This window comes from Pristiophorus japonicus, chromosome 13 (assembly GCF_044704955.1).
Source record: "Pristiophorus japonicus isolate sPriJap1 chromosome 13, sPriJap1.hap1, whole genome shotgun sequence".
NCBI lineage: Eukaryota > Metazoa > Chordata > Chondrichthyes > Pristiophoridae > Pristiophorus > Pristiophorus japonicus.
Genome location: NC_091989.1, coordinates 196,425,744 through 196,442,724, shown reverse-complemented (window position 1 = coordinate 196,442,724; position 16,981 = coordinate 196,425,744). Strand labels below are relative to the sequence as shown.

The window sequence follows — 16,981 nt, the reverse complement described above, 5'->3', positions numbered from 1 at the left end:
TGAAGATTAGTGGTAGGCCAGAGGATTGGAAAATTTTTAGAAACCAGCAAAGGATGGCTAAAAAAAAAAATAAAGAAAGTAAAGATAGAGTATGAGACTAAACTAGCAAGAAATATAAAAAGATAGTTAACAGCTTCTACAGGTATATAAAAAGGAAGAGAGTAGCTGAAGTAAATGTTGGTCCCTGAGAGGATGACGGAAATGGCAGAGACTTTGAACAAATATTTTGTATCGGTCTTCACAGTAGAAGACACTAAAAGCATCCCAATAATAATATATGATCAAGGGGCTATAGGGAGGGAGCAACTTAAAACAATCACTGTCATGAGAGAAAAAGTACAAGGCAAACTAATGGGACTAAAGACAGACAAGTCCCCTGGACCTGATGGCCTGCATCCTAGGATCTTAAAAGAAGTGGCTGCAGCGATAGTGGATGCATTGGTTGTAATCTACCAAAATTCACTGGTCCCAGCGGATTGGAAAACTGCAAATATAACACCCCTATTCAAGAAAGTAGGGAGACAGAAAGCAGGAAACTATAGACCAGCATCTGTCATTGGGAAAATGCTGGAATCCATTATTAAGGAAGTAGCAGCAGGAAATTTAGAAAATCATAATATAATCAAGCAGAGTCAATAGTTTTATGAAAGGGAAATCATGTTTGACAAATTTACTTTGAGGATGTAATGAGCAGGGTGGATAAAGGGGAACCAGTTGGTAGTGCATTTGGATTTCCAAAAGGCATTCAATAAGGTGCCACATAAAAGGTTACTGCACAAGATAAGAGCTCACGGGATTTGGGGTAATATATTTGCATGGATAGAGGATTGGCTAACTAACAGAAAACAGAGAGTCAGGATAAATGGATCATTTTCTGGTTAGCAAACTGTAACTAGTGGGGTGCCACAGGGATCAGTGCTGGGGCCTCAACTATTTACAATCTATATGGATGAAAGGAGCGAGTGCAATGTAGCCAAATTTGCTGATGATACAAAGATAGGTGGGAAAGCAAGTTGTGAGGAGCACACAAAGAATTTGCAACGGGATATAAACAAGTTAAGTGAGTGGGCAAAAAATTGGCAGATGGAGTATAATGTGGGAAAATGTGAGGTTATCTACTTTGGTAGGAAGAATGACAAAAGAGAGAGAGAGACTACAAAATGCTGCAGTACAGATGGATCTGGAGGTCCTAGTACATGAAACACAAAAAGTTAGCATGCAGGTACAGCAAGTAATTAGGAAGGCAAATGGAATATTGCCCTTTATTGCAAGGGGGATGGAATATAAAAGTAGGGAAATCTTGCTACAACTGTACAGGGTGTTGGTGAGACCACACTGCGTACAGTTTTGGTCTCCTTATTTAAGGACAGATATACTTGCATTGGAGGCAGTTCAGAGAAGGTTCACTAGGTTGATTCCTGAGAAGAAGGGGTTGTCTTATGAAGAAAGGTTGAGCAGGTTGGGCCTATTCTCATTGGAGTTTGGAAGAATGAGAGGTGATCTTATTGAAACGTATAAGATTCTGAGGGGGCTTGACAGGGTCGATGCTGAGAGGATTTTTCCTCTCGTGGGGAATCTAGAACTAGGGGGCATAGTTTCAGAATAAGGGGTTGCCTATTTAAAACGGAGATGAGGAGGAATTTCTTCTCTCAGAGGGTCGTGAATCTTTGGAATTCTGTACCCCAGAGAGCTGTGGAGGCTGGGTCATTGAATGTATTTAAGGTAGAGATAGACAGATTTTTGAACCACAGGGGAATCAAGGGTTTATGGGAAGCGGGCAGGGAAGTAGAGTTGAGGCCAAGATCAGATCAGCCATGATCTTATTGAATGGCGGAGCTGGCTCGGGGGGCCAAATGGCCTACTCCTGCTCCTATTTCTTATGTTGTTATATAACCGCGACACTTACCTCCTGCCTCCCTCCAGCCATCCGGTGGAAATCGGTCTGATTGCACTTAGTTGAAAACTCATCCTTCTTCACAATCTGCAAAAAAAAATACTCTTTATTAGATACAGGATTCTGCAGCCCCATAGAACATAAAATGAGTTCACAATGGTTCAGTTCAAAGTTGTTTAACCTGAGGTAGTAAATTACACTGTGTGCGGGTTTGCAAAATTGCAAATAGCAGCCCAAATAAAATGAATCAGTGGTCAAGCTCTATGGGACGCAGTGTTTCCACCCACCAGTCAATCAGTGGTCAGGGTCTGGGGGGGGGGGGGGGGGAGCAGTGTTTCCATGTAAACCCAACTGCCCTCTGGCTAATACCAACCAATCAATGTTCCCTCTGATTTGTTTTTGGCATGCAGTCCCTATAAATTTGCCGCACATCCACACCTGCGAGCTGTTTTTTTCAGTGCCCGCTGCTGGTGAGCAGCCTGCACGGGACCTCCGATTGATGCACGGCCACTACTGGTGAGCAGCCTGCACGGGACCTCCAATTGATGCACGGCCACTACTGGTGAGCAGCCTGCACGGGACCTCCGATTGATGCACGGCCACTACTGATGAGCAGCCTGCACGGGACCTCCGATTGATGCACGGCCACTACTGGTGAGCAGCCTGCACGGGACCTCCGATTGATGCACGGCCACTACTGGTGAGCAGCCTGCACGGGACCTCCAATTGATGCACGGCCACTACTGGTGAACAGCCTGCACGGGACCTCCGATTGGTGCACGGCCGCTGTTGGTGAGCAGCCTGCACGGGACCTCCGGATTGGTGCACGGCCGCTGTTGGTGAGCAGCCTGCACGGGACCTCCGGATTGCAAATAGCAAATAGCAGCCGCACCCCTCAGGGGAAACATTGACAGCCACGGGTTTGGGATGCGACTGATTGGGCAGCACAGGTATAAGGAAACTGGGATCCAGCCAATTGCAATATTTCAATCAGTTCTCATCTGATAGTCACACACGCCCTTTCCAGCACAGTCACTGGATGCAATCAGCATCAGAAGCCCGGTATGATTCTCCCTCATCCTCCCTCAGCGACACAGGTCGATTTGTAGCCTTGCCATCACCCTGGGCAGGGGAACTAACTCAGACCAGATCAGGAAGGGAACCTCGCATTTTCCTGTGGGCTGTATTGTATCAGGGGTTGTGGCTGCACACAGAGCCAGCTGGGCCTTATCTCTGCACAGCTTCTCTGAGCAAGTGACTCCTCCTAGCCCACATTCTTAATTCAAGCACAGGACTGACATACACAAGCAGCACAAATACATCAGGGTTACAACAGGAAAACAGGCTATTCGGCCCAACCAGTCCATGCCGGCCTTTACCCTCCCTGCAAGCAAATAGTTCTAATCTTCTTTACCGACCCTGTTCCCATCTCCTTTCAACCCCCTCTCCTCTATCTCCCTCTCCGATCTAATTCTGAAAGGTGACAGTTTCTGCCTCGACCACTAGGCCTGGGAGAGAATCCCACAGCCTCACAACTCTTCGTGTCAACAGGTTTCTCCTGCCCCTGCTCTAAATCTCTCGCATTTAATCCTGGATCTCTGGCCCCTCGTCCTAGACCCTCTATTACTGGTGACAGCCTGCTTTTTTCTACACCGTTCCATCCTTTTAAACACCATCATATCTCCTCATAATCTGCGTTGTTCTTACAAAAATACACCATTTTCAGTTTTGTTTCATATTTGTACCTTCCCTAAAACCTCAAACCCCTTCCTATATCACAGAACCCAGTACCCCACGGTCTCTCACCGAGGCCCAGTGCCCCCCACGGTCTCTCACCGAGGCCCAGTGCCCCCCACGGTCTCTCACAGAGGCCCAGTCCCCCCCACGGTCTCTCACAGAGGCCCAGTCCCCCCCACGGTCTCACCGAGGCCAGTCTCCCCCACGGTCTCTCACCGAGGCCAGTCCCACACGATCTCTCACCGAGGCCCAGTCCCCCCCTACGACTTGTGATAAAACCAAGACTTCCATCAACGTCTTCACAGCCTCATCATCCTCTCCAGCATTAACATCCTGGGGGTCACTATTGACCCGGAACTTAACTGGACCAGCTACATAAATACTGTGGCAACAAGAGCAGCTCAGAAACTGGGTATTCTGCGGCGAGTGTCTCACCTCCTGACTCCACAAAGCCTTTCCATCATCTACAAGGTACAAGTCAGGAGTGTGATGGAATACTCTCCATTTGCCTGGATGAGTGCAGCTCCAACAACACTCGAGAAGCTCGACACCATCCAGAACAAAGCAGCCCGCTTGATTGGCCCCCCCCACCATCCCCCACCTTAAACATTCACTCCCTCCACCACCAGTGCAGTGTGCACCATCTACAAAATGCACTGCAGCAACTCGCGAAGGCTTCTTCCGCAGCACCTCCCAAACCCGCGACCTCTACCACGAAGAAGGACAAGGGCAGCAGGCGCATGGGAGCACCACCACCTCCAAATTCCTCGCCAAGTCACACACCATCCTGACTTGGAAGTCTATTGCCGTTCCTTCATTGTCGCTGGGTCAAAATCCTGGAACTCCCACCCTCACAGCACTGTTGGAGCACCTACACCACACGAACTACAGTGGTTCAAGGCAGCAGCTCACCACCACCTTCTCAAGGGGCAATTAGGGATGGGCAATAAATGCTGGCCTTGCCAGTGACGCCCACATCCCACGATAAATATGTCGAGGAACCAACTAGAGGGCTGGTCATCCTAGACTGGGTGATCTGTAATGAGAAAGGACTAATTAGCAATCTTGTTGTGCGAGGCCCCTTGGGGAAGAGTGACCATAATATTATGGTAGAATTCTTTATTAAGATGGAGAGTGACACAGTTAATTCAGAGACTAGGGTCCTGAACTTAAGGAAAGATAACTTCGATGGTATGAGGCGTGAATTGGCTAGAATAGACTGGAGAGTAATAGAAACATAGAAACATAGAAAATAGGTGCAGGAGTAGGCCATTCGGCCCTTCTAGCCTGCACCGCCATTCAATGAGTTCATGGCTGAACATTCAACTTCAGTACCCCATTCCTGCTTTCTCGCCATACCCCTTGATCCCCCTAGTAGTAAGGACCTCATCTAACTCCTTTTTGAATATATTTAGTGAATTGGCCTCAACAACTTTCTGTGGTAGAGAATTCCACAGGTTCACCACTCTCTGGGTGAAGAAGTTCCTCCGCATCTCGGTCCTAAATGGCTTACCCCTTATCCTTAGACTGTGACCTCTGGTTCTTAAAGGGTTGACGGTAGATAGGCAATGGCAAACATTTAAAGATCACATGGATGAACTTCAACAATTGTACATCCCTGTCTGGAGTAAAAATAAAACGGGGAAGGTGGCTCAACCATGGCTAACAAGGGAAATTAAGGATAGTGTTAAATCCAAGGAAGAGGCATCTAAATTGGCCAGAAAAAGCAGCAAACTTAAAGACTGGGAGAATTTTATAATACAGCAGAGGAGGACAAAGGGTTTAATTAGGAGGGGGAAAATCGAGTATGAGAGGAAGCTTGCTGGGAACATAAAAACTGACTGCAAAAGCTTCTATAGATATGTGAAGAGAAAAAGATTAGTGAAGACAAACGTAGGTCCCTTGCAGTCAGATTCAGGTGACTTTATAATGGGGAACAAAGAAATGGTGGACCAGTTAAACAAATACTTTGGTTCTGTCTTCACGAAGGAAGACACAAATAACCTTCTGGAAATACGAGGGGGCCGAGGGTCTAGTGTGAAGGACGGATTGAAGGAAATCCTTATTAAGCGGGAAATTGTGTTAGGGAAATTGAGAGGATTGAAGGCCGATAAATCCCCGGGGCCTGATAGTCTGCATCCCAGAGTACTTAAGAAAGTAGCCCTAGAAATGGTGGATGCATTGGTGATCATTTTCCAACAGTCTATCGACTCTGGATCAGTTCCTATGGACTGGAGGGTAGCTAATGTAACACCACTTTTTACAAAAGGAGGGAGAGAGAAAACGGATAATTATAGACCGGTTAGCCTGACATCAGTAGTGGGGAAAATGTTGGAATCAATTATTAAAGATGAAATAGCAGCGCATTTGGAAAGCAGTGACGGGATCGGTCCAAGTCAGCATGGATTTATGAACGGGAAATCCTGCTTGACAAATCTTCTAGAATTTTTTGAGGATGTAACTGGTAGAGTGGACAAGGGAGAACCAGTGGATGTTGTGTATTTGGACTTTCAAAAGACTTTGACAAGATCCCACATAAGAGATTGGTGTGAAAAATTAAAGCACATGGTATTCGGGGTTGTGTACTGACGTGGATAGAGAACTAGTTGGCAGACAGGAAGCAGAGAGTCGGGATAAACGGGTCCTTTTCAGAATGGCAGGCAGTGATTAGTGGGGTGCAGCAGGGTTCAGTGCTGGGGCACCAGCTATTTACAATATACACTAATGATTTGGATGAAGGAATTGAATGTAATATCTCTAAGTTTGCAGATGACACTAAGCTGGGTGGCAGTGTGAGCTGTGAGGAGGACGCTAAAAGGCTGCAGGGTGACTTGAACAGATTAGGTGAATGGGCAAACATATGGCAGATGCAGTGTAATGTGGATAAATGTGAGGTTATCCACTTTGCTGGCAAAAACACGAAGGCAGAATATCATCTGAATGGCGGCAGATTAGGAAAAGGGGAGGTGCAACGAGACCTGGGTGTCATGGTACATCAGTCATTGAAAGTTGGCATGCAGGTACAGCAGGCGGTGAAGAAGGCAAATGGTATGTTGGCTTTCATAGCTAGGGGATTTGAGTATAGGAGCAGGGAGGTCTTACTGCAGTTGTACAGGGCCTTAGTGAGGCCTCACCTGGAATATTGTGTTCAGTTTTGGTCTCCTAATTTGAGGAAGGACGTTCTTGTTATTGAGGGAGTGCAGCGAAGGTTCACCAGACTGATTCCCGGGATGACAGGACTGACGTATGAGGAGAGACTGGATCAACTGGGCCTGCATTCACTGGAGTTTAGAAGGATGAGAGGGGATCTCATAGAAACATATAAAATTCTGACGGGACTGGACAGGTTAGATGCAGGAAGAATGTTCTCGATGTTGGGAAAGTCCAGAACCAGGGGACACAGTCGAAGGATAAGGGGTAAGCCATTTAAGACTGAGATGAGGAGAAATTTCTTCACTCAGAGTTGTTAACCTGTGGAATTCCCTGCCGCAGAGAGTTGTTGATGCCAGTTCATTGGATATATTCAAGAGGGAGTTAGATATGGTCCTTATGGCTAAAGGGATCAAGAGGTATGGAGACAAAGCAGGAAAGGGGTACTGAGGGAATGATCAGCCATGATCTTATTGAATGGTGGTGCAGGCTCGAAGGGCCGAATGGCCTACTCCTGCACCTATTTTCTATGTTTCTATGTCTGAAGCATGTACAGCAGGCACCTCAAAGCACTGGAGAAGTACCACCAATGCTGTCTCCGCAAGATCTTGCAAATCCATTGGCAGGATAGGTGCACCAACGTCAGTGTTCTCGCTCAGGCGGACATCCCCAGCATCGATGCAATGACCATGCTCAATCAGCTCCAATGGACGGGCCACATCGTCCACATGCACGCTACAAGACTCCCAAAACAAGCGCTCTACTCAGAGCTCCGACGCAGCAAGCGAGTCCCAGGCGGGCAGAGGAAACGCTTCAAGGACACCCGCAAAGCCTCCCTGAAAAAGTGCAACATCCCCACCAACACCTGCGAATCCTTGGCCGAAGACCGTTCAAAGTGGAGGAGAAGCACGCAGGAAGGCGCCGAACACTTCGAGTCTCTTCGCTGGGAGCACGCGGAAGCCGAGCGCAAACAGCGGAAGGAGCACACGACAACCCAAGCACCCCACCCACCCGTCCCTCCAACCACCGTCTGTCCCACCTGTGACAGAGACTGTAGGTCCCGCATTGGTCTCAATCAGTCACTTGACAACTCATATTAGTGTAGAAGCACATCATCCTCGACTCTAAGAGGGACTGCCTAAGAGAGAGAGAAACCTCACCATATTGTGGTCACGACTCACAAGGTGCTCACCCACAGTTAGCTCAGTTTCCTGATCTATTTCATTGCTCAGTACCAGATCCCCCAGCACCTCCGCCCGTCGCACACTTACACCCCGCTCGAGGAGGGAGTCTGTACACGGTACAGGGATCCCAGTCCCTCTATGCCATTCACTCCTTCTCTGTCCCAGTGGATAATTAAAATCTCCGGAATAGTAATTCCTCCTGATCCTCTCTCTAATCTGACGCCAGACTTCCTCTCCCGTTTCCTCCCTAATATCTGGAGCACTGTAATGCTCCCCGGTTAAGGGAACAAACCCATTTTATCTTTTAGCTCCAACCATACTGACTCTGCCTCTGCCCTTCCCCTGTCTACAGCACCCTGGCACAGCAAGTGTTTCCGCCACCAATATTGCCATTCTTTTTTTACCTGTTTAATCCCTTTTAAATAGATTACATCCGGATTGTTTAGTTTCATTCTTGTCCAATTTGCAGTGTGGTTTCTGTTTACGTTTTAAGTCTAGTTCTTCCTGACAGCAATTAATTCCAGTCCCCCAGCTTTTGTCCCACACATTCCGCATTGCAATCCATGTATTTTAACCTTATTTTTGCTTTTTTGTTTCAATAAACACTGCTCCTTTTCCTGTGATTTTTTTGGTCTATGCTATTCCCCCCTTTGTTTCATTTATAACTAATTGCCCATTTAGAACTCCTCTGCTCCATATCCCTCTCCATTAACTGATCACGGTTGGTTTGATTTTCCTAGGCTCCTCCACCCCCATTAAATTTAAATATCTCACTTCACTATTTAACCATTTTCAATCCGGGGGGGGTGGGGTGGGTAGAGAACAGAGTAGAGGAGGAAATCAACCTTTTTAATTTCTATACAGAGAATGAATGAAGAAGAGTTAGGAATCGCTCCGTGCGTTCTACCTGTATATCTCCCTTGTGAGAGCCCTTGTGTCCGTACATACATTCCACTTCCGCCTTGTTCTTTTCCCATAGGTGAATCCGGAACAAAGGTTTGCAGCGCATAGTGTCATTGACTCGGGGATCGTGAGGAGGCAGGAACATCCAGCCAATGATAAACAACCCGTCTACCTGTGGGTCGATAACACAAACACCAGTGAGCATCTCATCGCATCTCATCGCATCACCGCGGTGGAAAGCAATACAGCCACCAATGGTGACACTCACTGAGGATGCTCAGTCCAGTTGCAACCCTCGCAATCCGTACACAGGGCTAACGTGACAGAATGTATCACAACAACAACAACTTGCATTTATATAGCACCTTTAAAATAGTAAAATCGCCTGAGACGCTTCATTGGAGCATAATCAGGCAAAATTTGACACCGAGCCACATAAGGAGACATTAGGACAAAGAGGCAGGTTTTAAGGAGCATCTTAAAGGAGGGAGAGAGAGATAGGTGGAAAGGTTTAGGGAGGGAATTCCAGAGCTTAGGGCCTTGGCAGCTGAAGGCACGGCCGCCAATGGTGGAGCGATGGAAATCAGAAATGTGTAAGAGGCCAGAATTGGAGGAGCGCAGACATCTCGAAGTGGGAGGGGGTTTTGTGGTGCTGCAGGAGATTAGAGAGATGGGGAGGGACGAGGCCATGTGGGATTTGAACACAAGGATAAAAATTTAAAATCAAGGCGTTGCCGGACTGGGGGCCAATGTCGGTCAGCGAGCATAGGGTGATGAGCATGTTCCCGCTAAGCTGTGCGGCCGCACGGCAGCCTGGAGGTCCCGTGCAGGCTGCTCACCGGCTTCGACAGGAAGAAACCGTGCATGGGCAACAATTTGAATGGGCTGCGCACCTAGTTAAAGGGACCGCGCACTAAAAAAAAATTAGGGGGAATATTGGTGACGGCCGCTCCTCACAGGGTTGAAGACAGTGCCTATAATCTCCGCTCAGAGCAGTACAATTGCACTGAAGAGGATTTCATAGACTCATTCGAAATCACAGTAAGCAAAGCACAAAGCTCCGACATTTCTGTGCGCGTCCCACAGACGCTGGCGAAATGTGGCGAATGGGATAAAGAGCGGACTTCATTCACTACAGAACTCGAAAACCCAAAGTGCAACACAAAGCTTCACGGTCTGTTACTTACAACCACGTTGAGCAGCCCTCCGTACGGTCCGATGTCCGGCTGCCACAGGCCCAGGATGTTACGGTAAGGGTGCAGCACTGTAACAAACATCAGAGCTACTTTCAGCATCTCACACTAAATTTTACGCTGCGATGAGACGGAGCCCTGAACCCCAACACGAGGCACGGTCACAGCGCATTAAACTGAAGGGGGTGAGCGGAGGGAGGGGGAAGGGGGTAAGCTGGTGAAGGGGGGGGGAGAGAGGGGGTGCAGGGGGGGGAGAGGGGGTGCAGGGGAAGAGGGTGCAGGGGGGAGGGGGTGCAGGGGGGGGGAGGGGATGCAGATAGGGGAGGGGGTGCAGATGGGGGAAGAGGGAAAGGGGGTGCGGGGAGGGGTAGGGGGTGCGGGGTGCGGGGGGGGGAGGGGGGTGCGGGGAGGGGTCGGGGGTGCGGGGAGGGGTCGGGGGTGCGGGGAGGGGTCGGGGGTGCGGGGAGGGGTCGGGGGTGCGGGGAGGGGTCGGGGGTGCGGGGAGGGGTCGGGGGTGCGGGGAGGGGTCGGGGGTGCGGGGAGGGGTCGGGGGTGCGGGGAGGGGTCGGGGGTGCGGGGAGGGGTCGGGGGTGCGGGGAGGGGTCGGGGGTGCGGGGAGGGGTCGGGGGTGCGGGGAGGGGTCGGGGGTGCGGGGAGGGGTCGGGGGTGCGGGGAGGGGTCGGGGGTGCGGGGAGGGGTCGGGGGTGCGGGGAGGGGTCGGGGGTGCGGGGAGGGGTCGGGGGTGCGGGGAGGGGTCGGGGGTGCGGGGAGGGGTCGGGGGTGCGGGGAGGGGTCGGGGGTGCGGGGAGGGGTCGGGGGTGCGGGGAGGGGTCGGGGGTGCGGGGAGGGGTCGGGGGTGCGGGGAGGGGTCGGGGGTGCGGGGAGGGGTCGGGGGTGCGGGGAGGGGTCGGGGGTGCGGGGAGGGGTCGGGGGTGCGGGGAGGGGTCGGGGGTGCGGGGAGGGGTCGGGGGTGCGGGGAGGGGTCGGGGGTGCGGGGAGGGGTCGGGGGTGCGGGGAGGGGTCGGGGGTGCGGGGAGGGGTCGGGGGTGCGGGGAGGGGTCGGGGGTGCGGGGAGGGGTCGGGGTGCGGGGAGGGGTCGGGGGTGCGGGGAGGGGTCGGGGGTGCGGGGAGGGGTCGGGGGTGCGGGGAGGGGTCGGGGGTGCGGGGAGGGGTCGGGGGTGCGGGGAGGGGTAGGGGGTGCGGGGAGGGGTAGGGGGTGCGGGGAGGGGTAGGGGGTGCGGGGAGGGGTAGGGGGTGCGGGGAGGGGTAGGGGGTGCGGGGAGGGGTAGGGGGTGCGGGGAGGGGTAGGGGGTGCGGGGAGGGGTAGGGGGTGCGGGGAGGGGTAGGGGGTGCGGGGAGGGGTAGGGGGTGCGGGGAGGGGTAGGGGGTGCGGGGAGGGGTAGGGGGTGCGGGGAGGGGTAGGGGGTGCGGGGAGGGGTAGGGGGTGCGGGGAGGGGTAGGGGGTGCGGGGAGGGGTAGGGGGTGCGGGGAGGGGTAGGGGGTGCGGGGAGGGGTAGGGGGTGCGGGGAGGGGAGGGGGTGCGGGGAGGGGAGGGGGTGCGGGGAGGGGAGGGGGTGCGGGGAGGGGAGGGGGTGCGGGGAGGGGAGGGGGTGCGGGGAGGGGAGGGGGTGCGGGGAGGGGAGGGGGTGCGGGGAGGGGAGGGGGTGCGGGGAGGGGAGGGGGTGCGGGGAGGGGAGGGGGTGCAGGGAGGGGAGGGGGTGCGGGGAGGGGAGGGGGTGCGGGGGGTGGTGCGGAGAGGGGGAAGGGGGCACGGGGTGGGAGAGGTGTGGTGGGAGAGGGGGGGGTGCAGGGCAAAGGGGGTGCAGGGGGAGGGAGAGGTGCAGGGGGAGGGAGGGGTGAGCGGGGGGGGGGGGGGAGGGATGAGCGGGGGGGGGTGGGAGGGTTGAGCGGGGGGGTGGGAGGGGTGAGCGGGGGGGGAGAGGGGTGAGTGGGGAGGGAACGGTGGGAGGGGGGAGAGGGGGGATCTGGGAGAGGGGGGAGCGGGGAGAGGGGGGAGCGGGGAGAGGGGGGAGTGATGGGTGCATTACAGGACTGGTATCAGTCAAGTAGACTGTCGGCACCATGGGGCACACGGTTAAATCACACCATCCATACAGTGGGATTAGTCCCATTCATTCAGTGTAAGGGAAGCTTAATGTAGACCAGCTCAGAAACTCAGTCCAGTCTCATGCCACTCAATGCTATTAATCTTTGTCAAATGGTTAATATTGAGCAAAATTACCATTAAATCTGATGTTTAGAGTCCCATCTCCAAGCAGGGTTTAAATGCATTGCAATGATTTTCTGACTAGGTTTTAGTTTTACTTACACGTTACCACTGGATAAGGATGCAACTTAAAACATCAGATTGTCGGGTAATGTTTCACACAAACTGCTCTGCTCAGTAGCATCTGCTGCTCCCAGACTCCCCAATGAGCACTAGCCCATTACCCGGCCACAAAGCCATGACCAACCTAAGCAAACCCACTCTCCGTCTGGGGAAGAATATTCGCGATGTTGGGGAAGTCCAGAACCAGTGGTCACAGTCTCAGGATAAGGGGTAAGCCATTTAGGACTGAGATGAGGAGAAACTTCTTCACCCAGAGAATTGTGAACCTGTGGAATTCTCTACCACAGAAAGTTATTGGGGCCAGTTCGTTAGATATATTCAAAAGGGAGTTAGATGTGTCCCTCACAGCTAAAGGGATCAAGGGGTATGGAGAGAAAGCAGGAATGGGGTACTGAAATGCATGATCAGCCATGATCATATTGAATGGTGGTGCAGGCTGAAGGGCCGAATGGCCTCCTCCTGCACCTATTTTCTATGTTTCTATAAGTCAGCATCTTCACAGAAAGAGGGTGAGGGGGTGGGGGTGGGGGAAGCAGGGGAAACAAAAAACAATTAAAACTGTCAATCACCACCGAGACAACCAACCCTGTGTCCTTTGAGGTTGCCACGTCACCATGCCGACAGCTCTTATGGGGGAGGGCAATCTCTCTCACATTCCTCTCCCCATCTCCAAGGGGCTCTGACACAAACCTTCTATTACCACAGCAGCAAACAGAGCAGAGGCATGGGTCAGTTCATTCTCATCATGCAGTGCTCCAGTTACCACATCAAACTAGCGTCATACATACAGCGCGTGTACACATCCCGGTGCTCCATGTTTTCATAGTCGGGAAGCAACTTCACGAACCTTCCTGATTTGACCCGAGGATTAATACCTAAACAGACAGGTCAGTGAGATCAGGACTGGAGTCTGCTCCACCAGTGTTCCCAGATCCCCATTCAATCCACTGACAGTCCATGGATTCAGCAAAATTACAATCTTCGTACATCCGGACAGATTCAGACCTCAATGCGGACATGAAAGGGGTGCCCTCACCCTCGGCGGTTCTATTGCACAGTTCAAATATTCAAACGTTAACATTCTACATCAAAACAATGTCAACTCTCAAACCAGACTGCAGAGGACAGCAAATGTGGTGAGCTTTGCCTTGCAAATGTTGTGCACTGTCCAGCCATCCCGCTCGGTCTTCACCTTGTCGGTAGCAGGTTCAGCAAACCCTCCATCACTGTGGCCCAACTGGACGACACCAAGAGCTGCACAAAATCTTTGTGCAAAGATGTTGGTGCTGCTTAAAGTGTAACATTACAGAACCTTTACCCTGCGACCAGAGAAAGCAGCTAATGTAACGCCTCTGTTTAAAAAAGGGGCAGACAAAAGGCAGGTAACTATAGGCCGGTTAGTTTAACATCTGTAGTGGGGAAAATGCTTGAAGCTATCATTAAGGAAGAAATAGCGGGACATCTAGATAGGAATAGCGCAATCAAGCAGACGCAACATGGATTCATGAAGGGGAAATCATGTTTAACTAATTTACTGGAATTCTTTGAGGATATAATGAGCATGGTGGATAGAGGTGTACCAATGGATGTGGTGTATTTAGATTTCCAAAAGGCATTCGATAAGGTGCCACACAAAAGGTTACTGCAGAAGATAAAGGTACGCGGAGTCAGAGGAAATGTATTCGCATGGATCGAGAATTGGCTGGCTAAGAGAAAGCAGAGAGTCGGGATAAATAGGTCCTTTTCGGGTTGGAAATCGGTGGTTAGTGGTGTGCCACAGGGATCGGTGCTGGGACCACAACTGTTTACAATATACATAGATGACCTGGAAGAGGGGACAGAGTGTAGTGTAACAAAATTGGCAGATGACACAAAGATTAGTGGGAAAGCGGGTTGTGTAGAGGACACAGAGAGGCTGCAAAGAGATTTAGATAGGTTAAGCGAATGGGCTAAGGTTTGGCAGATGGAATACAATGTCGGAAAATGTGAGGTCATCCACCTTGGAAAAAACAACAGTAAAAGGGAATATTATTTGGATGGGGAGAAATTACAACATGCTGCAGTGCAGAGGGACCTGGGGGTCCTTGTGCATGAAACTCTTTTTGAGTTTATCTGTCAACATAAAAAGACATTAAACCGTGCCACCCGCCCTGGATGACACAGCAGACATTTACAAGGCCCTCTTTTTTTTCTTTTTTTTTGGGGGCGCTAAAATCAAATTTTTTCCAGTGCCCCCGATAAAAGGGGAGGGGGACACTAAAAGCACCGGCAATTAAAACAAATTAAACTTTAAAACGTAAAATCAAATTAAAATTTGGTTGCCGGGCGTGATGATGCACTCCAGTCCCTCCGGTGCCCACCTCTCGCGGAAGGCCGCGAGCGTACCGGTGGACACCGCGTGCTCCATCTCCAAGGACACCCTGGACCGGATGTAAGAGCGGAAGAGAGGCAGGCAGTCAGGTTGAACGACCCCCTCGACCGCCCGCTGCCTGGACCGGCTGATGGCACCCTTGGCCGTGCCCAGGAGCAGTCCTACGAGGAGGCCTTCGGACCCTACCCGCTCCCCTTCGCACAGGGTGCCCAAAGATCAGGAGAGTGAGACTGAAGTGCAGCCAGAATTTCAGGAGCAGCCCCTTCAAATAATGGAACAGGGGCTGCAACCTTGTGCACTCAATAAAAACATGGAACACGGACTCCTCCAGACCGCAGAAATTGCAGGCGGCCTGGGAGTCCGTGAACCGGCTTAAAAATTTATTGCACGGCACTGCTCCGTGCACCACCCTCCAGGCCAAGTCCCCGATGAATAGTGGGAGGACCCCTGCGTAGAGTGCCCTCCATCGGGGACCCCCGCCTCCTCTGGACGGCAGGATGGTACGCCATGGCGTGTCCGGACGGCAGGCGAGGATGGCAAAGTTGAGAGTGTGCAGGAGCAGCCCGTACAGGAAACCCCTCCGCGCGGAACTGAAAGGCACGGAGGGGATTTCCCCGAGGCGGCTCAAGTTGTGAGGCGCCGGCCCCCGAGGGAGGCGCCGATGAGGAATTCCGTCCGGACGGGGTCAGTTCGGATGGGATCTTCCTTGTGCATGAAACTCTTTTGAGTTAACCTGCAAAACATAAAACATGTATCCGTGCCACCCGACCTGGATGACACACACAAGACATTTACAAGGCCCTTTTTTGTTTTTTTTTTGGGTTTTTTTGTGGTTTTTTTTTTTGGGCACTAAAAACAAAATTTTCCTTTTTCCAGTGCCCCCTATAAAAGGAGAGGGGGACACTAAAAGCACCGGCAATTAAAACAAATTAAACTTTAAAACGTAAAATCAAATTAAAATTTGGTTGCCGGGCGTGATGATGCACTCCAGTCCCTCCGGTGCCCACCTCTCGCGGAAGGCCGCGAGCGTACCGGTGGACACCGCGTGCTCCATCTCCAAGGACACCCTGGACCGGATGTAAGAGCGGAAGAGAGGCAGGCAGTCAGGTTGAACGACCCCCTCGACCGCCCGCTGCCTGGACCGGCTGATGGCACCCTTGGCCGTGCCCAGGAGCAGTCCTACGAGGAGGCCCTCGGACCTACCCGCTCCCCTCCGCACAGGGTGCCCAAAGATCAGGAGAGTGGGACTGAAGTGCAGCCAGAATTTCAGGAGCAGCCCCTTCAAATAATGGAACAGGGGCTGCAACCTTGTGCACTCAATATGAATCCCAAAAAGTTAGTTTGCAGGTGCAGCAGGTAATCAGGAAGGCGAATGGAATGTTGGCCTTCATTGCGAGAGGGATGGAGTACAAAAGCAGGGAGGTCCTGTTGCAACTGTACAGGGTATTGGTGAGGCCGCACCTGGAGTACTGCATGCAGTTTTGGTCGCCTTACTTAAGGAAGGATATACTAGCTTTGGAGGGGGTACAGAGACGATTCACTGGCTGATTCCGGAGATGAGGGGGTTACCTTATGATGATAGATTGAGTAGACTGGGTCTTTACTCCTTGGAGTTCAGAAGGATGAGGGGTGATCTTATAGAAACATTTAAAATAATGAAAGGGATAGACAAGATAGAGGCAGAGAGGTTGTTTCCACTGGTCGGGGAGACTAGAACTAGGGGGCACAGCCTCAAAATACGGGGGAGTCAATTTAAAACCGAGTTGAGAAGGAATTTCTTCTCCCAGAGGGTTGTGAATCTGTGGAATTCTCTGCCCAAGGAAGCAGTTGAGGCTGGCTCATTGAATGTATTCAAATTATAGATAGATAGATTTTTAACCAATAAGGGAATTAAGGGTTATGGGGAGCGGGCGGGTAAGTGGAGCTGAGTCCACGGCCAGATCAGCCATGATCTTGTTGAATGGCGGAGCAGGCTCGATGGGCTAGATGGCCTACTCCTGTTCCTAATTCTTATGCTCTTATATTCAAATGCCATTTACACTGCCCCCAGGTACAGCACGGGTTAGATACAGAGTAAAGCTCTCTCTGCACCGTTCCATCAAACACTCCCAGGGCAAGTACAGCATGGGGTTAGATACAGAGTAAAGCTCCCTGTACACTGTCCCATCAAACACTCCCAGGGCAGGTACAGCATGGGGT

At 51.7% G+C, this 16,981-nt stretch overlaps 1 protein-coding gene across 3 annotated transcripts in view; it reads right to left on the bottom strand.

The window, feature by feature from the left end:
- fbxo31 (F-box protein 31) overlaps window positions 1-16,981 on the bottom strand; it is a 50,614-nt gene that overhangs the window by 16,279 nt on the left and 17,354 nt on the right. For 2 of the 3 annotated variants that reach the window (XM_070898364.1, XM_070898366.1), the window contains exons 3-6: window positions 13,200-13,286; window positions 10,056-10,132; window positions 8,873-9,040; window positions 1,907-1,981 (exon numbers count right to left, since the gene is read on the bottom strand). In XM_070898364.1, coding sequence (XP_070754465.1) covers window positions 1,907-1,981; window positions 8,873-9,040; window positions 10,056-10,132; window positions 13,200-13,286 — 407 coding nt within the window. The remainder of the gene's footprint in view (window positions 1-1,906; window positions 1,982-8,872; window positions 9,041-10,055; window positions 10,133-13,199; window positions 13,287-16,981) is intronic. The other variant, XM_070898365.1, reaches the window with a different exon arrangement.